Source organism: Anopheles maculipalpis, chromosome 3RL (assembly GCF_943734695.1).
Source record: "Anopheles maculipalpis chromosome 3RL, idAnoMacuDA_375_x, whole genome shotgun sequence".
Classification (NCBI taxonomy): domain Eukaryota; kingdom Metazoa; phylum Arthropoda; class Insecta; order Diptera; family Culicidae; genus Anopheles; species Anopheles maculipalpis.
In genome coordinates this window covers 86,389,350-86,410,916 of record NC_064872.1, presented here as the reverse complement: position 1 = coordinate 86,410,916, position 21,567 = coordinate 86,389,350, and the positions used below count along the sequence as shown (strand labels likewise).

The following is a 21,567-nucleotide window of genomic DNA, read 5'->3' as shown; positions in this document are numbered from 1 at the left end:
GTAAAGAAGTCTCACTATAGAAGCTTTAACTCACTAGATGTGCTTTTCCATGCAGATGATGCAAATAATATCGAATGGTCAAAAAATCGGTCAGAAGGGCCATTAAGATTTCTCATCCCATGGAGAATCCTTTCCCTATTTTTGCATCTTTGGCTTTCCTTTACCCAATTCGATACGCTAGCCTCCAAAGTCACCGTGCAGCTCCATTGCTGTCACTAGACCCGTTACGCTGAATTAGGAAAACACACACATACCGGGGGCCAGCGGATTCCAGCTTAAAAGACATAAATTTCCTACCAAAAGATCCTATAAACTCATTCGCGAGTTAAGAAGAAAAGGTAAGAAAACCTATAAACGACCGTTAATCTTGTTGCATCTTCGGCTGCGGGAGTATGCGCACCGGTATGCGCATGTTGCGGCGTTTTTCCTCCGCCGGAAAGTGTCCATTTCGTGCTTCGTATCAGGTTAGAGCCGGTTTGCGGCAGGTTGTCAAACACGTGAACCGTACTGGGAACGGTTTAGGAAAGTGGGATCGAAACAAGGCACGATTTTCCACGACCAGCCCACACCAGTGACATCGAAAGAATCAAGGAAACGATGGAAGATACACATGCCCATGGTGCCCATCTTCTCAACGTGTGTGCAGTAAGTAAGGTCAGGGACGAGACGAATCACAATCCTTTGACACAATGCTTCGGTGATGCAAAACGAGCGGACAGGCAGCACAACATCCCGCCACATGTGTTCTTCGCGCAAGGGGGAAAAAAGATGCGATGCGGTGGGAATGAAAAATCGTGTCTCCCGCCTGCCTTGTAGAGCCCTTTTAAGAATCCTATAACGTAAAGAAAGGTGAAAAAGGTAACCAACTGAAAGACACTACGGCTTCACCCGGTGGTTCCACAGGGTGCTGTGGGCTACTGATCGCGTGTACTGACATCGGAATGGAGTGGATAGCTGCGGTAGAAAGCGAAATTATTGCCAGCTTTGGGGAAGTCGCACGGAGACTCACTATCGCGAAAACCCTTCGGCGAGTCCGGTGGCTTCATTAATATTCAGCCGGTAATGCGATGGTGATGACGATCCGTTTCCGATTTCTGCCAGACTTCTGCCATCTTCCCGCTCGTTAATGCGCATGTCTTTCTTCAGTGTGTTCGGTTGTTGAGGTTTTTGCATTTTGTCATATTGATCGTGTCTTTTTCCTGGGTGTAGTTGTTGTCTTTACAGCATTCCTTCCAATTCATCCCTCTCTCAGTAGGGAGGCGCAGTTTTTGGATTGAAATCACCAAGCGTTGGACATTGCTGTCCTCTGTGCGATTCGTTAGGAATTTTCCACCCAACCGCTCACCCGGAGGCTTAATGTGAAGACCGACGTAGGGAGAAATCCCTACGTAAATCGCACACATTGCTGCACGAAGATGCACCGAGTGGAAAAACTATTGTCAGTGTTTGATGCTAATCACCGCCAGCACAATCGATATGATTTGCGGCCTCACACAGTCCAGCACATAGCTCAATCGATAACGAGCCAGACTGTATGGTTGGATGGAATGCTAAAAGAGCATGAAAAAGGGGCCTTTCTTTCACGGTGACAGTACGTCAAGCGGTGTTCAATGGAAGGTTAATGAAATCTGTTTTCATTAGTTGCTTTCTTTGTAGAAGTTGTTGCTGAAGTTGAGCATGTTGAGCAGCTGATAGTTGTTGTATGAAGGTGAATTATTAGGTGCGTGGTTTGTTGTTTTGAGAAGAGATGCAATAAAGTACATTGTGTTTGATGAAAGATTTGAATCTTTCTGTTGCTATTTGCAATCGTGTAGTGATACTAGTAAGAGTGTTAAACAATGTGCAACAAAGTTTGAAGTTCTGATCATATGTTAAAACATGTTTTGATAATGTTATGGGTTAGTGACAGTTCCCAATAAAAGATAAAAATGTTCACGCTCAAATCTCGTATGAATATTACAAAAATAGGAAATACGAAACAGGGAATGATGAGAAGCTCTAAGATCTGACTTGAAACCTTTATAAATTTACATTTTTATCAAGCCTTAAAATACAGGCTCAGTTGTTTAAAACAATATTCCATTTGAGACAGCACTTATACAAGAAATGCATAGTTTCTTCTTGGCAAGCTCAGGGCCGACTCTGTTCAGGGCTGCATTCCTCTGATAACGACTGCAACCCATCTCCTTCATGTTCGACTTTTCCTGATCCAGCCAGAAAGCTCGATGAGCCTTTCTATGCCTCGTGCCTCGATATCCTCATCACTTGTCCCAACAATCGCATCCTTCAGGATCCGCATCCGCTTATTATAAGCGAGCGATAAAACATTTAAAGCGAGACGATTAATGCTATGACCGTAGAAGGGTTGAATTTCCGCTACAATGGTTTAACGCCTGCAAGGTATGCAATCTGATGTTAAATTTATGAAATAGCGCTAGACGGAAATGGAAATCATTAGAAATCCATTTACTTTATTGATTCAATTAGTGAGATGTGATTTCGTAGCGATTATAAAACAAATGTACGTTATTTGTTTATTTTACTCACACATGGTTAAGCTGAAAAGTTAAGCATAAAGCAGGCGAAATGTTTTGCTTGCGGTATGAACATTCAACCAAACACCTTGCCCTATTTGCATTACAAATCGTTCTGCCCATCGGTCTCTGCGTCCGTTATGCAGCTTTTTTATTGCTTATAGTCATACATAACACACAAAATAACCAAACGGAAATGGAACATCCAATTCACGTCCATGACTGATTTGACTGACTTTGCAGACAACCGCAGAAAAATCATGTTTGCGGACAAATATCTCCAGAAATCCAGCTACTTCCAGCTCAGAAAAAATGGGAAACGTACCTGCCAAAAAAAAAACTGCCTCCAACTGACAGCATTAATTGGGTGAAATTTATCGGAACACAGGGCATCACGAGTTGAGCGTACACCTACTTGGCGTACGCGTTCGTAGCCAAGAAACATCCCGCCAGGAGGTTTTGTTCTCCATCTTTAGTGATGCAGATAAATCATTCGGGGAATGTTATTACACTTTTTCTTTCGAGGGAGAAATGAAGAAACCAGTCGGGGTCAGTCATTTGTTTGGTTATCCCTCTACTCGGGATAACTTTAATACCGATGCGCATGACCGAAGGCATGTTGGACCACCATTATGCGTTTGGTGTTTGTGGTATGTTTTATTGCGCTTATCTTCAAGCGCCGTAAGCACGGCAGCACGCATTTGTAGTGCTAGTGTAGGGATGGTGCCTCCTATTATAAAAAAAAGACATAGGTTCGTGTCTTCTCCATTCACTGGTTCGTTCATCTGCTTCATTGCATTCATTCGTTTCACTCGAGTAAGGATGGCCTTGAAATCTATCTATCGCATCGTTAAGCTTAAAGATTAATCAGATCCTAAGTATCTTGAGCTAATTGAAACCTGCCCTCCCGCAACACATACAAAAGCGCAAATACAATAGAATTAAATAATATAGTACAAAGGTTCCGAAGAAAGGCAGGCCTCGGATTTGTCCGAATTTCACTGAGCTCGTTTCCCTAGAAAATGGCCCTATTTTTCCCGGGCGTTATGTACGCGAAATAAATGGGGCCAATTAGTTTGGGAACTCCATTGGACCGTATGGAATGTTAAGGTTTAGGGAGGGAAGTCTTTTGTTTTTTTTTTTGGCATCACTAGATCCATGAGTGGCAGAGTGGCGTCATTGTTGTTGTCTTGTTTCTAATGGAAATTCCCTATCGTCCATTTCGATTTAACTGCCTCCATTGCGCGTAGATCTGATCGAGTTTGTCCCGATCGGAGATAAGAATTTTGGGATACAGTTTCTCATCCCTATCGACCGCTGCTGGGACGTAGATAGGATCAGCTACGGTATCACTTCGCGATCGATGAGCTGCTTGATGGTAGGAGTTTATAACCGGTGGACCATAGCTTGGGAAAACGTTGGGTGCAGTATGCTGCAGTGATGCTACTGGTGGAGCATGATCAAACTCTAGCGGGACAGCCCCATGCTGAACGTAACCATCGTTGTGAATATGCACGTGGATATTCTTATCGGACCACCCGCCACCGGAACTGTATCCACCGTAGTGCTCGTGGGAGTGTTTCGTCTTGAAGAACGCGATCACCTTCGCCATCGCTAGGCCAATATTGATCATTAGAATGGAGACACCAACGAATAGCGTTTTCAAGCTGATAGCGACCAGGAAGGCAAGCAGGGTCTTCATAACGCCCAGGAAAAACATCACCGGAACGATCATTGCCTGCAGTCGTCTGATACGTCCGAATGTCCGAGACTCTGTAAGCATAAAGATCGTGGAGAATAATCAATGGAATGGCACTGCACATGTGTTGTGGTTGAGTGAACAATGCTTACCAGCGATTTCTGTTCCAGAGCGACGTTCTTCTGTTGATAGACTAGCGGCTTCAGCAGTGATCGTTAGTGTGATCGTGAGCAGTAGTAAGGTCCCTCCGAACCATCTCCGTGCCGTTGTGTGCTGGTACATCCCTGCTCCGTATTTAGGATTGGTTCTTTGCTAACTCTCTTCCCACTTCCACCAGCAATAATTGATGAATTCCTTTCACTAGGTGAAATAGTACCTCAGCAAATTTTGACTGCCTTCACTCAACGATCTTGCCACCGACAGCATCAACCGTAAACTGATCGTATCTTCGCCGGCCGATCGGACAGCTGTCCCGCGCTTAGACCTTCACGTCTGGTGTCTGGAAATGAATCCGAAATGAAAGTACGATTACGATGAGAAAGGAATCTTTTTTTTTGCCGTTTGTTTGGTTGCCGTGGCTGGGCTTGGTACGGTTAAAACCGCAACCACGATAACGGCCGAAGAAAGTGCTCTAGAATCAAAAGTTGTTTTATCGGTATCGATCGAACACTGTGCCGGCGTTCGATGGTGTGTTGTTTTCATTGTTGATCGAGTTGTAAAATGCGTTGTAGGCGAGGGAGGTTGTGCCCAAAGTGTAGCTGCCGTTTGCAAAAAGGAAGCATTAAGAGAAGACGTGCGTGTGCTACGTGCGGTACAATGTTTGAGCTCTTGTTTTTTTTTCGTTGGTGTTTGGAATACAGTGTCCGGATACTGACAATTGCTTGGTTTGGTTTTTCTTTCTCCGTTGCAGATCGTGTGATGCATTTGGGAGGTTTTGTTTGTTCGTGTTTGGATTGCAATATGAGTGAAAGTCCTGACGTGATCGAATTCAGGTGCCTCTGTGTATGTGTGTGTGTGTTTTGTAGTGTTTTACATTGCTTAAACCATCCGGACGCTGGCGCTGCAGTTGGTTGCAGACAATTACAAGTCTCCGTGATGCATTCTTCGCTCTCTCATCAACGTTCACCGCATGAATGATGGTGGTAAATGGTCGGTGAAAGAGTTAATGGTAGAAGAGCGTTGGAGTATGCGAGTGCGACTACAATGCAAGACGTAGAGGGTGTTAATGTGTCAGTTGGTTACTGAAACAAATGGAATTTGCGTAGCATTTTACCGATTTTGAGAAGGATTTTAGAGATTTTTTGCGTTGCTAATGTGCATGATTTAGACGATAAACCAATTAGTCAAGAAGAAGGAGTTGATAAAGCTGATTTGAGCTTATCAAATCGCTTAATGAGCTCACAATGTGTGCAGTAAAAGTCCCAAAACTTGGTTGAGTGTTATTAATTTGTTGTTTACTCTTAATGAATTTAAGTGTTTCCTTCTTTCACTTTCTGGATCTTAGAAACAAAAATGCACATAAATCAGGACTGTTACTTTTGCTCAGCTTGGAGCGATAATTATTGAATTTCTTCCACATTTTCTGAATGTTTAAATATCCCTCACCAATTTTGAATACTTTCAAAGTGAACCCTGCAACCATTGAACACCACTTAAAACATCAAACCATAATGACCTCCTTCGAAGGTGCTCCAGTTTTGACTGCAACTTCCCAAAGTGGCCCTTGTTTACTCTCCACAAAAGCCACCCCCTCTTTTGGGAGCTGGAATGGGTGAAGAATGTAAACACACCTGTCCACATTTCCGGGAAGCTTAAATTATGTGCCATCGGGCGCCCCTACGGATAAATGGTTCACCTCATGTGAAGGGGGAGCATTTGAAAGGGAAAAGAAATCGTTCACCTCATCATTATCGTCACTAGGCCGGCTGTCCTCTTTGGCGCACGGTGACAAAGGTCGAGAAATTGTCGGACCGTCCCGGTGCAGAGACCTAAAGCAATGAACGCCTTCGACTTAAAGTGTTTAGCCCTATCGCTGTGTAGAATGTGAATTGTTGTGAAATCGAGACCCTTTTCCTGCTGATGGACATGAATGGGTGTGACTCAGCTGACGGATAGCGTTTTACGGTGGCAGTGTGTGATGACAGGAATGTATAGCGAATCATGTTGCCTGCGAGTTTTGCTGGTTAAAATGTGTATTTTGTTCCCTTCGTTTCTCGGTTAGATTGGTACGGGTGTGGACATGATCAATGTGATCATGTGGTGTGGAGAATAAGAGAAACAAAGAGCAAATCGAATTGAGGGTGGAATAGAGTTGTTACTTTCAGATCGCTTCAATAATTATGTACAATCAGTGCACAGACAAAAAAGTGTCTTTATAAGTGCTGAGCATGATGAATATCTCTTGTCTTTCTTTAGATTCCTTGGCACTGTAGCAATAGGAGATCTAGGGCCACATTTTGTAGCTTTGTTTGACTTAATCTCATCGTCGGTGAATTCGATGACATTTGCTATATTTGTGGTAAAATTTAAAATAAAATTTAAATATACTAAATATACATTTAAATATACTAATTGTGTCACTAACACACCTAGTTGTTTTTGAAAACTAAGACCCAGGATCATATCGAAAGAAACTCTACATAATTCTAGATCACTGTAGCTGTTTTCTTCTGATTGCTGCCATTCAAATCAGTTATTTCATTGTTTGGAAAGCCGTTTAGTAACGGTATAAAAGCCCGGGGCAAGGTTTAGTCTCAGAAAATAGATAGTTACTACCAAACACCTTGATTTATGTTTCCGCAGCATCGAATCTCATGAATCGTACCGGATTACTATCGGAAAATGTCTGAACCAATCGATAAAATCCATGGAACCCACATCTATTGTGTGACCGGGAGAAGCTAAACGGTACCACGGTAAGGTCTACGAGCCGATTGATACCTAGCTTCCCTTGGGCGTGTTATGTAATTTAATCGATCGGTCCGTTATCTAATAATGATCGGGGTTCTTCAGATTCTAAGACGATCGTTTTTATTGTGGGCAGCCTTAAACTCTTCACATTCTGGGTTTGTTCTTTCGCCTTTGCTGTTTATTCTTAGTTAAGCGTTCTTTGGAGATAAATATTCAAAAGTTTATTGCGGGTTATCGTGTTTATTGATCATTTGTTACTGTTCTATCGCTTTGCTAAATTACTTCCATGTGTTGATTGCTAAGAAGTAGCACTGTTTTAACACTTTTCACAAATCTTTCTTCCTTACCTTCTGTCTTTATCCTTCGTTATGTGTTTTATTATATACGATCTTCGTGTTCATATCCTATATTTATCAAATTAAAAATAAAATTTGTATGAATTTTAGCACCAAAACCACACGAATACTATAAGAAATCACAAAACATTTATAGCCATCTATAAACATCTATAGCAACATCTTATAGCCTTATTCCCTTATTTGTTTTTAAATAAGTTTCAACACAGATTTTGAACGCTTCTTCCACCAGTTCGCCACACTATTCCACCCGCAAAACGCGATTTCAAACCTCCACGAAACATACACTGATATCTTTTACTCACCTCAAACCTGGATGTGCTAATTCCACCGGGATTAAAGAGGGTTACTGCGGCGAAAAAAACTAAAGCTCGTGTATGTTTTTCGGGAACAGACTTCTTTCTTAAGGCTTCCAAAAAAGCTCCTCGACAAGACTAAAGTAGCTCAGTGGCGCACAAAACAACAACCTGTTTCATGTCAGCTTAAAACGATGAATCAGAGAAACATGCACATGTTTGAGTTCGAACGACAGTTCATAACCACGGCAAAGTGTGACTTAAATTTCGGAAAACAAAACGCACAACACCCGGACCTTGCAAAACCAATCCGCTTGAAAACTGAACGCCAACTGAGCAGCACCTTTTGTCCCGAACATGGTTCGATCTTCTCCGACGCCTCGTTCCTTGGCACCGTTGGCGCGAGACGCATTTCGCTCACCCGCGATTAGCAGTTCTTCCATTGGGTTTGGGCTGAGTGCCGCGTGGCGGTCGGTTTACTTTCTTCGAAAGACGATGTCGATGTCGGTTGAGTTCCGGTCACGCGGAGGCTGGTTCGTGAAAGCATTCCAGCTGACGGCATGGCACGTGCGCCACAAGTTAAGTTTTGATCCAAACGCCACCGCACGCTTGTTCGGCTTGGCTGGTGAGTGAAGGTAAGCTGAGTTACTACTGCTGGCAGTGGCATTGCGTTGCGGGTGAATGGGAAGCTGACTTTCTCCAAAGGTGCGTAGTGGCGAAGAGACGGACCTCAGCTTCGTACGGTTCGATCCACCTAGAAGCTAAACTAAAAGAATGAATTTATAAATTAATTACAGTACCTTGTTATTGGAAGTATTTCAAATTTAAATTTGTCCTATCTGGTGTGGTGTAAGGAGACAAACCATTGGAAAGTAAATTGAATTATTAGCAGTAGTAAACTTATTATAAACAGTAGTAAATTAGAATGGCTTATTAGATTTGATTATTCCACGTAGTTGAAAGTCGATCCTAGCGTGTGAGGATCGGAGCCGCTGTTGCTTCTATCGCAGCCCATTTAAGCTCCTAAACATAATGGAGTACAAAACATTTTAAAAACTTTTCTCAACCTTAAAATGATACTATTTTTTCATGAGCTTACAACTGGCTGAGTGTATTTATTTATTTTAAGTATGACGGCTTGGGCTGTATTGTCAATTGGCTGAGTGTTGTACCTGTAAAAAATACACTAAAGCAAACACAAGTGCGTTGAAGTTTTTCCTGATTACAAAGTCGGTCTGTTCGGTCTCTTTATCACTCGATGACCAAGACATCGACACTGACTCTCACTCTCAAAAGACGTCAAGCTCAAGCAAGCAGGACGTCAAGCAGGAGACTGTGCTGAGCTGCCTGATTGCTGATCTTTCTCTATAACAACGACAACTTTTCACCTTGTCTTTTATTTTTTCCTCGTAACCTACATAAGAAGTTACCGTTCCATTATCGATGGTGGTGTATAATTTCGAGATGATCTTGGAGCGCAAACGTGCCGAAGCGTGAGAGAAATCTTCTCTACCTCGAGCGAAACAGTTTCCCCAACAGTTCCAACCACAATAACAGCCCTCGTCTAGGGCGCTCAAGAATTACGTCAAGGTAAGGGGGATCTATTGCACGGTACGGTTTGGATTACAGCACACGATGGTTTTGTTCCCACCGGAAACTACCCAACAAGGGAGGTTAGTGTGTTTCCGATTGCTTAAGCGATAGCGTTTAATTCCTTTTCTTGAAGAGAAGCCACGGAATGGCGATCGTGGCAGTTAGAGAAATTGACTAATAGTTTAATCGATGAAGTAATCGATGACAAATCGGAGGAGCTGAAACTCGTGACGGATGGCAGGCGACGAACCTAATGGACAAGGGAAACCCATCAAAACGGTTAGTTTTTGGGGAGAAGATTTTTACTCTCATTTGGAAAGACTAGTGGTCGATGCGAAATAAAATGAATCTGTCCTATCTGCCGGATGTCGGAAGTAGCGTGATCGCTCAATCCGACGTACGATCGAACACTTTCGCTTCGTCTGTACTTTTACTACAATCGAAGTCGATCGAGAAGGTGGATGAGATAATCGGTTGATAATTTTGAGGCAAGTACGCTAATTGAGAGAAACTGCCGGTTCAAAGGTTTCACTTTCAGCCGATCCAGGAGCTAATAGTGCCGCAGATCGAGTGTGTGTTTTTAGGTTAGTGTTGTTTCTTTGCTTTCTTTCACATTCACTCACGTAGCATTGTTTTTCGGGGCGCACCGTCGATCAATCGATCTCACTCAGTCCCAGATGGAACGCAACTGTACATTATTCGGTGTTCCCACTTCACTTGCTTTATTGGGGTGTCTTCTATGTTTCTGTTTTGCTTTTCCATTTCCCTCAAAGACGTTTTGAAGCTGGAAGCATAACGATGAGTATCTGCCGGTCAGCATTGTGATGAACGCAGGCGAAATATGTAAGTGAGATGAATGAATGAATGTGATTAAACAATTAGAGCAGCCAGTCGCGTGAGATGCGATTATGATGGTTTTGTTTTGGGTGTTGTAAAAGGAAACAGCATAATTCTCGTTTTAAAACGCATAATGGAAAAACGCCCTAAACGAGGGCGGTGAAAAACTAAGCTACGAGGTCAAACATCATGGCTGGGCTAAATTTGGCGGACTAGTACATGGCGGCTTATTTAAAGCAACTGTAGGTCACTTGGGTGGTGTTGGGAAATATGTTGAAGGGGTGGAATACGCAAGAAGACGAACTCAATCAAGTTGATTCCAGAGCTCTTCTTTACTTCTTTTTATTTTTGTTCATAAAATGTTTTAATGTTAAAAATGTTCATAAAATGTTTAGGCCAGAGAAAAACGATACCACGTGGAGCAGTTATACATGAGTTTTAATTTAATGAGAAATTAGTTTTTCTTTTAGTTTCAAACCCATTTATACGAACATCTTTCAGAACTGTAAATATCTATCAACCTCTATTCCAACTTTCTTCCATGTTATCTACAATCACGTTAATTTATTCGACTTCCATCGTACTACAACCAGGTCGTAAACCTTTCGTTCCACCCTCATAACACTATGCTCGCAGCCAAAATTGCCAGTACCACCTTCACGAACCGCCTCCTATTAATAATGTCGCGCACACATTCACACGTGTTCGAGACGTTGTTTGCCCAGTTCGAAAGACGCCCTCACGCACGCATGCACGCACCGGCTCACCAATACCGGTGCGTGGGGTTTGACTGAGGAAGCATGGCCACCACCAACATTACTATTATGAGCGATTGCACACTGTTTCAAGTTCACGATCAAGTTCTTTACCACATGATCGACGGGTCGGTGTGTTCTGTCATGTGAAACAGCTGTAAGAATATGTTGTTTGTGAAGAGATGCGATAGATTGGGTTACTAGCAGTCGTTTTTAACATTTCCTTTATGTATTTATACATTTTGTACTGATAACTTATATATGTTTTCATACAATCTTAAGCTAAAATCATGCCCGGTGCAGATGTGTCAGTTAAACCATTCTATTGGTACAGCAACATGATTCAACAGAACGATGACGTCAGTATGGTAAATGCAGAAAACTTGTCTCTTTCGCGATCAACATAAACCGGTTGTCGATTGTGCGGCTCATGCAGATCCAGAAATTTTGGAAATTTCCAAACTTTGAATATTGAAACTTATAACAGAAACAGGTTTTTATCAGGGGATGGAAGTTCATATTAGAGATTTTAAAGTACAATTTGACAACTTGTGTCAGCATCAAATTGAAACATTCCACCACATTTACCCCAAGTTTGCACTTTGGCAACATTTACATAGCGTGCCCTTAAAGCAAAAGTGCTTCGAGCACACAATTACTGACGACTCGCGACCAGTGTCCATGAACAGTATCAAAGGTCTACGTGGTATATCGTTCACTTGGTAGTCAGCTGACGGTTCCAACCGGTTGACCTTCGACGGAAAACATTCGGTGACATTGATCGGTACGCAAGCTTATCACCGCGTCCGACCGAACTTGAAACGCTGTGTGGGGGTGTTTTTTTTGGTAAACGTTGGGTAAAATTTTCGTTGTGACCTTTGAATGCAACGCAGCGTGATGGTTTTATGTATGCGATGCATCTTAACACAGCATTGTGTTTGAAAAGCTCCATTGTTTGGAAAGGGAAGAAGATTTTTGCGAAGGAATGAGGTTAAACACATAAGTATAATTGGATTGAAGTAAAAGAATTCACATAATGGTACTGTACAGCTAAATTTTTCAAAAATTGAGTTGCTTTAGACGTTCTTTTTCTTTACATAAAATGAAAAGAAGAAAAAGAAGAAGAAGAAGCAGAAGATGTTGAAAACGGGGCTATTTATTGCAGCTGAAGCTATCTAATTTTATAATTCATCTGCTGTTTTTAATACATTTATTGTTCATTGAATTTAATACGAAATGAATCTATCATTTTCAACTCATAAAAACACTTCAAATTAATAAAAATATTTTTTAAAGGAATGTTCGATGGATGTAGTGCCGTCATTCTAAGTAATAAATAAATTGTTTGCGAGAAAAAAAACTATAATAATTTTTAAATTTTAAATATGCGTATACATACTAAATTGAAGTATAATAGCAATACAGGTAAGTCATCTAAATTTAATAAGTTGTATCATTTATATAAAAATCCAATTACAAATTTTATATTTTAAATGTCTTACCGACATCCCTACAATAAACTGAACTATTAAACATGATCATAAAAAATTTAAGAGATACACTCACTACAAAAACAAAGAATGAATCATTGCTAATTGTAACCGTTTACCTTACTTACCGCATTCGGTCAGGAAATGCTTTCAGCTTGAATCATCACACTACCAAGTTTCACCTTCCGCCAATGAACTGGTCAGTTCCGTCGCCTAGTTCACCGGCAACGTTGAATATCTCACAACTTCACCATCATGATGTGCTAGCAGATTTCACCTAACCTCTGACAGGCTATGTCTGGTTTGCAGAAACTGTACAGACAAAGCCTAGAAGAGGCTAGATTCGATCTGTTATCGGTGTTGAGTAATCGGGTAAATTTTTTGTTTTCATTTTTCATGTAATTTTTCATTTTTCCGAAAAGCGAGGTTTTTGGACACATTTTGAATTGTCTCCTAAGCTTAGCATTCAGAACTATGAAACGACTCTAAGGTTGATCCATGTGAGATTCACACAAACAAAGTATAAAAAGATTAAGAGTGTGAAAATTAGAAAGAAAACCACCCGTACATCCCCTTTAGATGCCAAAGAGTTAAGCAGCCGTGAAACATATCCGTAATACGCCTTCGCGTTTGGCTAGTGCGGCTGCTTGAGATAATGGCGCAAAACGTACGAAAAGTCACACAGAATATCAAAACCATCAGTTGTGGAGGATTTCGGTTGTGTTTCTTCACCATTTCGGTGTCTGTTTTGCGATAGCAAAAAAAAAAAAAACATGGTTGCCTGCCGTCATGGCCGTTCGCTTTGTTAGTATTCTATGTGGCATGTGTGTGTGTAGAGAAAGATGGTTTTGATAGCAAAAGCGATTGTGCAAGACATGTGTGGGTCATCAGTTTTCGTCGCGTTTGCGGTAAAAGGGCCACCAATAATGATGTCTTAAGTGTTAGCAACTCAGCTCTTGGTCTTATGCACTTGTTCTTGATACTGACGAGCAGACGGACACACACACACAAAAACCTTAAACACTTTATCCCGGTACACACTTAAACTGCAGCAAACACAACCCCTAACCTAGAGGAACCTCCAGCAGGGTTAGACATCACCGTATCGTCGAACCAGCTCCAATGTCTGCTACTTGTTTACCCGGGTTGTTTATTTCGAACGCAAATAAATGCCGACGGCCAGGGGAAAATACGGTTGTGCGCAACTCTTTCCACTAAACATCCTATTAACACACAGTCACACTAGAAGCACACACACCACCGGAAAGATTCGGTCTATAAAATGTTTTGGTAGCAGGCGAAAATGGAACAGAAACCATTTTGTAGCCTGAAGTTGCACCTGTGTCAACAGTACAGGAATGGTTTTTCTGTTTTTCAAGTTCACTTTATCACTTCATAATCCATTGTTTTATCGATTTTTGGTACGGAAAACCTTTACACATTTACACATTTTTACACAGAAAACTCAACACTTTTTATCACATTCTTATAACCTTCACTTTAGCACTACAAAGTGTAAATTTACCAGCTTGGAAGAACATTTGCAACTCGGTGCATGCGCAAAGTGATCGCGCGCGTGCCACGATAAAACGCGTCCGCATGCGACGAAAACTGACGTTAGAGTGGAATTTTGCAGTGTTTGAATGCCGGTCTTATTGAAAATTTTCGACCTTGTCCGGGCGCTTAACTTAAGCCAGAGCCGGTGCGCCGGGTTTTGGGTGAAGGAACAAAAAGAAAAAAGAGAACAGCAAAGGAACAGCGTGGAAGGGAGATTCACGATCGCGGGTCCGCGATCGCGATCTTTTTTCCTTGCTTCATCTCCGTGCTCCTCCTGCTTTTCCTCTTCTTCCTTATCTGCACAGTCGCGTATATGCGTACGATCCGGATCCGACAGAGGAGTTGCGAAGATCTTCCTTCCATTCGTGAAACCGTTTATGATACGACTTCGGGTCGTTCAGATTGAACAAGTGTGTGTGTGTGTGCGTGGGGTGGAAGAGGGGTGGACATCATAATCGAACGAGAAGGAAAGGAAAGGCATGAATGACCCTTCCCCCCTTTTTATTTCAACCCCCTTTAACTTCGTCCAAGTGGGGTTGACTTCCAAAAGGCGCGGCCAAACTTTGTTGTTTTTTTTTTTGTTCGTAGTCGCTGCTGTTCCTTCTTCCATATGTGACAGGGCGTTGGGTGAGGCTGCTTGTGTGCGTGCGTGTTTGGTTTGGCAAATTCAGACTCTTTTTCGTTCAAAGTATTTTTTTTTCTGTGGCACATTTTACTTCACATTCAACGCCGGTTGATATTCTTAGTCGGTGTGCACGGTTTTCTATTTGGTTTGACTGGTTCCCTGGGGGGTGGTGGTGGTGGTGGTGGTGCGCTTTTGGAACGCACGTAGCACTGTTGGAGTTCCTCTAAGAGGGATGCAGAAAAGTATGGAAGAGGAACAAGGGATGATATGATGGGGTGAAGGAAGAGCGAACAGCATGTGTGTGCGTGTTTTTCTTTTCGTTGGTCTTTGCTGCACTTTTGAAATGAGCTAGTCGGGCAACCTTAGCCACCCACTTGAATGCTACGCTTTAGCCGTTGAAGGGTACAGTGCGTGCTGATAACGTAAGGGTAAATCTTCTGTAAAATCTATACTTCGTACGAAGAATACTAGGGTATAGGGGTTGGTCACAAAGAATATACTAGGATGAATCAGTTTAAGATGGCTTTAAAACGGACTAAAATATAACAATGGCATATAGCAATCCTGGTCACGGCACCAACAATACAATGAATAAATAAATAAATTTATGCAATTTAAATCGCAGATTAATGAGTTAGGTGGAATAATGATAAATTAAAGTTTCTCCAGTCAGGTACCTAAAGTGTTTTAATAATTTTGACAAGGTTTATGTATGCTTTAAATTTGAAGACTCATCCAATATGTCTCTAAGCTTTTAGGACTTACAATTTTTCTTTGGAATGTTTTAAGAATCTATTTATTATATAGTAGTACGAAACTACTAGTACTACTAAAAACCACTTTATCTTTTGACTACTGTACTCAAAAATTGCATATGAAAAATCAGAACAGCATTTCAGTGACATATTCTTTCTCAACGCTGTACCGCTGCTCGCTGGAGTATCTGTCGGCTGTATGGTGTGTTTCTCAACGCCAATTTCAGTATTGGCCAAGCTGTCCGGTGACGATTCGTAGATTGTTGTAGCAGTCGATTTTTTTTTGTCGTCGTTTATTGTTATTTATATATATTTTTTGCTGTTGCTGCTTCGACTCAATTTTGGCCGTTTCGTACTGCTGTGCTGAGGCAGTCTCTGTGGTAGGATGACGCGAGCCTTTTCGGAGGGTGAGCATTGCATTGATGATTGGCGATGTGTGTTGTTTTCGGCGTAGTTGTAGTCTTGCGACGATTTACCAAAACCTCAACTCGCCGATGGATCGGACCGTTTGGGGATGCAGCAATAAAATACGTTCCGAGGCGTGTAGCGAAGAAGCGTTGATTCTTTTTTTGTTTTAATTCGTTTTCGAGCAGCAAAGAAACGAAACGTATGGAGTATGATTTCAACCGTATCAAGCGGGGTGCAGCAAGCAAACTAAGTGACAAATTTATTGGTTGGGTTATGATTGTTGTTATGAGGAACCGTTTGTGAAGAATGTTTGGTAGGTTTTACTTTGAAAATGAGGTAAATCTTTTAGAACATGCATATCAAACGAATGCAACGATTTAGCAGGATCGATTGCAAACCAAAGTCACACCAGTACTAGCTACAATGTGCTTCTCATCCGATTTCACGGGATGCATTTGGCGAATCGTATCCGAAATGTGCCAAGCAGAAAAGGTCGACACCAATACCGAGAAAACCAAATTTCGAGGGTGCCAAAAATAAAAGCCACCAGCAAAAAAAAAGTCAGATCAGAAAAGTTTTTTTTTTTATTTTGCAACTGCACGAAACGGCTGGTTTCGTCTGGAGTGTCGAGTTATTAAAAATGTATGCTAATGTGTGTTTGGGAGGCTTTTTTGTGTGTTTCCCTTGTTGTGTGTTTTCTTTTTTAAGGGAGGAAGGGTAGGAACTGGGGGGGGGGGGGGGGGGGCAGTGAGAGTTGTGTTCATCGTCGTATGCCGCGGCACAGCGTGTTTCTTTTTATTTTTAAAGACGGAAATGAAAGAGACAAATATGCATCAATCGGGCAACCATCGTCCAATGCATCGTATGTGCAGACAGTGGTTTTGCAACCAGGCGTTAAAGCGAGACAAAATTGCTCAAGCAAAAAAAAAACCCCTGCGATAAACCACACCAAATGTGTGCGATAGCGTTGCGAGCTCTAGATGGAAGCAAGTGTTGAAGTTTTGGAGCAAATGGCTTCTCGTTGGTTTAAGAGATTTTGGGAGATGATTTAGAATAGTTTAAACGTTTATCTTACTATTTTAGTTGTTTTGTAAGAGCATTAACATTAGAATGAAATTTCTATTAGACTGATTCAAATGTATTTTTACCAAATGAGTAAATTAATTAAATTAATTAGGCAGTTATTTTAAAATAATGAAGAAGTCTAAAGCTCAATTCCGTTTTTCATCACTATCAAATTAATATTTTATACCCATAATGAATAAGATATTATTTCTGATTATGCTTTTATCATATCACTATATACACACACAAGTACATAAATGCAAGAAGAACCACGAAAGTAAAATATTCGATTCGATGCCCTGTTGGTTGAATATTGACTCGGCTGTGACTTTCAACTAATTGCAATTTAATGCCACATGATACGGTCGATCAGCAATTGCGAGATAGTAGTAGTACGACCAAATCAAACGATCAGCGCTACCACACTGTGCTGTTGGTCCTTTTTTTCATCTTATTTCGGCAACAAAATCCACGACGATCAACGTGGTGCCCTTTCCCGCTGCGTTACATAGAATGGCACGCACTGATCTTCCTGTGCTGATGTGGAAGTACGGATCGTTCGTTCTTCTTCTGCACATGATTGGAGGATGCATCAAAAGAATGTGCTGCTGCTGCTGCTTCACAACATAATGGTTAAGGAGTTTTATGTTAAGTCTTTTCCCCGCCTGTTTGCCATCCCAAATCCACTGCCAGCGATCGGTTTCGGGACACCGTGAAAAATGGTTTCTCAAAACCCTATTAATCGACTTTTAAAAAGTGCAACTTTTCAACCGCGGTGGAAGCAAAATTGCAACAAGGAAAAGGGAAGAAGGTGTCGTTTTTTTTATGCACCTTTTTCTTTCGAAAAATTCCAACTCGATTTGGAGCTGCTCAGGTCGAACGTTTCCTGTGGAACGAGGCGTTTGATGGGGTGTGTAACAATCTAGTTGGCTGAGAGTAATTTTTCACTGTACCACCAGGGACGAAGGATGACGTCATGGAATTGAAAGGTTTAAAGGCTTTTAAAATGTGTTATTAAATATTTGAAAGTTAAATAGTATAACTTTTTTTTTGTATGAAGTAGAAAATAAATAAACAAGTTTTTAATCAAATATTTAAACAAATTATAAATAAATATTCTGCAACTAAAACCCTACGAAAATAAGTCAAGAGCATTCAAAACGTTTACCCGGTGGATTGTTTGCCAATTGTTGGGAACTGCTTGACTGCATTTGGAGTCTGCGTGTACTGCTTCACCGTCTGGCCAACAAAACTTAATCTCGTGATATTTATACCGGTTTCAGTTAAGTAATATTTTACGATTTTGTCTTCTGCAGCTCTGCTGTGGGGAAGTTTTTCACGCAATGGATGCAAATGCACCTTCCATTTGTGTTCCATACAGGACGTGTGTGATCCGGCCAAGCACCGAAGGTAAGCGAGGTAGAAAAAATGGAAGAAAGAACCAAACTTTTTGAGAGTATTCATCGAAAAACGCGAGAAAAAAGTAAATGATGAAATTTTATCGAAATGGAGAAGCCCTAAACTGTTTTGCTGAGCGTGTGCGGACATCTGTGAGCGCGAGGTGATGAAGCGATGATAAATCTTGATGTTCACTTCTAAGAGGGAGATTTTTAAGGACCGATAGAATGGTTTCAGTATCAATTTATTGCATCATACGTGATACTGTTGGGTTATAATTTGTGTTGAGAATAGTGCATTGCCAGAAAGGATTTGACAAATATTATAAATACTTCGATCTTTACACGTATTAGGGTAGCAATCAGTTCAAACAATTAATATAAAAATATGAAAAACAAGCTACTCAAGGCCCAATAAAAGTAATAAAACAAAAGGATTAAAATATTTCTGAAGAAATGTAAAAAAATCATCAAAATTTAAGTTGTTGGATGCTACATTTAATTATTAAGCATAGCAAGAATTAAAAATAAATAAGCACAAAAAATAAATGTTCCCGAAAATGTTGCAATTTTGAGAGCAAACCACACAATATTACACTGATTCAAATGAAATATATTCTTTCCTTTCCTTCTCTTGGTCCCAAACTCGTGGCCGTTTGTTGTGCAACCTGTATCCTGCAAAAGCGCAGGCTAAATATAACATAATTACAAATCACTAATCATTCCCATCTCTGCGTACGCGTAGCGATCGCTTCTTCCCACCTTTTAACGATTCTACCCCGAGCAGAAGGTCACAACCGCTGAAGAGCCGAAGAAGAGCTGGCGAGCTGGCCAACCGACCGTACGACAGAAAGATGGAACGGGCCGTGATTTCGCCCCGTCGACTAATTTGCATGCAAACTTCATCATTTCGGTTGCGCGGCCGTGCTGCACTTCGCGGAGGTCAACCACTTCTCACGAGCCAGGCTTAGGCTGGCCACGTTTGACGAGATAATGGGTGTTTTGCATTTCTTTCATTTTATTTCTGCAGTTCGCGTATCAAATCTACGGTTGCGGTCAGGCTACGGCTTAGGTGACGATGGGTGACTGGAAGTGCATCTCGTTCGGATTGGAGAAGAAAATTTTGTAGCCTTTTTTGCTGTCATGTTGGTCAAGCTTGCAGCAAGTGAGCATCAGAGAAGCGATAGGCTAGATGGGGTAGATTGTATCACCAGCGCGGTTATCGTCCAGCTGGAGACGATTGCTTAACGTACGGGCCGCTAATTAACAGCTAATTTGTAAGCATGTCTTGCAAAATCCTTTGCTAGTGATGCAATTTCTTCTGGTTAGGGTCTTTGGTTTATAGATCAATAAAACATAGCGATATTTAAGGATGTATCCAAGAATAAACAAACACAAACTTTAATACCCATAAAAGTAGCAGCGAGAACATGAAGCTGGCAAGTGTAACACCGGTCAACAAGAACTTAGCGCTGATTCGAATCAGCGAAGCAGTGCGGTGACACTTGAAGACAACGTCAGCCTGTCCTTTTGGATGTAATCGTGCTTCAATGGGTTCCCTGTGTCTCTAGAGTGTTGTATGATTGCCTGGAATACCTCGGACATTTTGTATTTATATATCGAGCAGGAACTCGTTTCCGATAATCTACCCCCATCGTGTATGAAAAGGTGACGAAGTTGAATAAAAAATAAGCTAAAATGAGAACGACTTCAGGCGTAGGCGTAGAAACACACGAGCCTCGGGACAACTTCGTAAACTTCAACACAGTCAAATTTGGTACAACAGACTGTTGTAACTCACCGCATGAAGAATTAGTGGCTAAGTTGTAGCACCACACCACGAAGCTTGAATGTATCATTTTATTTTAAGCATGAGCACTTCGAAGTGACCGTGTTCAATATACGTAAAGCCCATTTCCTTGTAAGTGGGTGATAACATGAGCTTGGCTGATGTGTCTCACTTCTCCACAGAAGGAGTGAGGCTGATTTTCTGTTGTCTTTCGTGACACCTTCGCCAATATCATGTCATTGACCCTTGTGAATGATCGCGAAACACGGCCCAGCTCGGGTGCGAAGGTTTAAATGTACATTTTGACTATAGGACAAGGAACGGGATAATTGTTTACGCTTTTCTCGTCCGTCTGTGTGTTGCCAGGTGTGTTTTGGGGTTCGGTTTTTTCGTACGTGATGACATTTAACGCACTGGGTGCAGAGATGCATTAGTGCAGGTGCATATGGTGTGTAGCGCAATCGGAGTGGGAGTTGAAAGTCGCGATTGAATGGGTGAACACGATGTCGTATTGTACTTTTTTCGGGAATGATTTATTTACTTTAAAGCATGTTCTTCATTTGTTGCATCTTTAGTGTTTTAATGTTATTTTTTTTAATTTTTAAATTTTTATGTGCAATGTTTTGAGTGTTCTTTCTTTACCAAAAGTTATAACACTGTTGGATAGATTATTATATAAATTAATTTTAAAGACATTTCCATTGGATGAGTTTTGACACATTATTTCGATGTTACAGTGTAGAGATATGCAAAAATGAAGGAAAAAGTGTCTTTCTATCTCTCACTTCGTATGAAAAATGAAAAGTTTTTGTACAAATTTTTAATTAAACTTCTTATAGCATTATCCAGTGTGTTTTGGTTATGTTTTACAGATTGATTCTTTTAACCATTCAGATGTCAACCAACTGCGTTACTCTCTGCTTGCACCGCTGCACTTGTATCACCCAATACCGAATAAAGTGCTGGAATATCAGATACCTTCCATTCGCATTCCTTTCCCCGTTCGGCCTTGCAACACTATGAGCGTATGAGATCATAAATGTCGAAATAAAAATAAATCAACTTGCCGCTAAGCGTCTCGCACAAGTATGGCGCTCTCGGTGTCTCTGTGTGTGTTCATAAAGTTGCGTTGCAAATGACACAAAATATATGGCGACAGAGGACACACACCCGCATCGAGTGGAAAACCGTCTTGCTGGATCGTCACAATCCTTTGTGTGCCACAGCAAACCGTATTTTAGTCGTTTTAAAATAATGAAATAAGTAAAACAAACACACAAATGCATCCATTGAGCTTAGCTGGGACGGGATTTGCTTGTTTATGTCCTACCGTACTTGTACACCTTGCAGTCAATGACCTTCGTTCACCCACATTCTTTACCTTCTTCTGCATCGCTTAAAGAATGTACTGTTTGACAACAGCAACAGCAGCAGCAGCAGCAGCACAAAACAACGGTAACAAACAATCAATCGCGATACCGATGGGCATGCAGCGCAAAAT

The 21,567-nt window shown here is 41.3% G+C and overlaps 2 protein-coding genes across 2 annotated transcripts in view; both read right to left on the bottom strand.

The window, feature by feature from the left end:
- The window catches only part of LOC126563470 (acireductone dioxygenase), a 568,562-nt gene that overhangs the window by 219,213 nt on the left and 327,782 nt on the right, over window positions 1-21,567 (bottom strand). The window lies entirely within an intron of this gene.
- On the bottom strand, window positions 3,745-4,515 carry LOC126563681 (uncharacterized). The gene is made up of 2 exons (XM_050220324.1): window positions 4,386-4,515; window positions 3,745-4,307 (listed from the first exon to the last, which is right to left on the bottom strand). The coding sequence occupies exons 1-2, from the start codon at window positions 4,513-4,515 to the stop codon at window positions 3,745-3,747; spliced, it is 693 nt and encodes a 230-aa protein (XP_050076281.1).

Excerpts from the sequence above, each read along its gene's own strand:
- LOC126563681 (XM_050220324.1), bottom strand. The coding sequence starts at position 4,515 with ATGTACCAGCACACAACGGCACGGAGATGGTTCGGAGGGACCTTACTA. Across the intron at positions 4,308-4,385 it reads CTCTGGAACAGAAATCGCTG|AGTCTCGGACATTCGGACGT; the intron begins GTAAGCATTGTT and ends TTATGCTTACAG.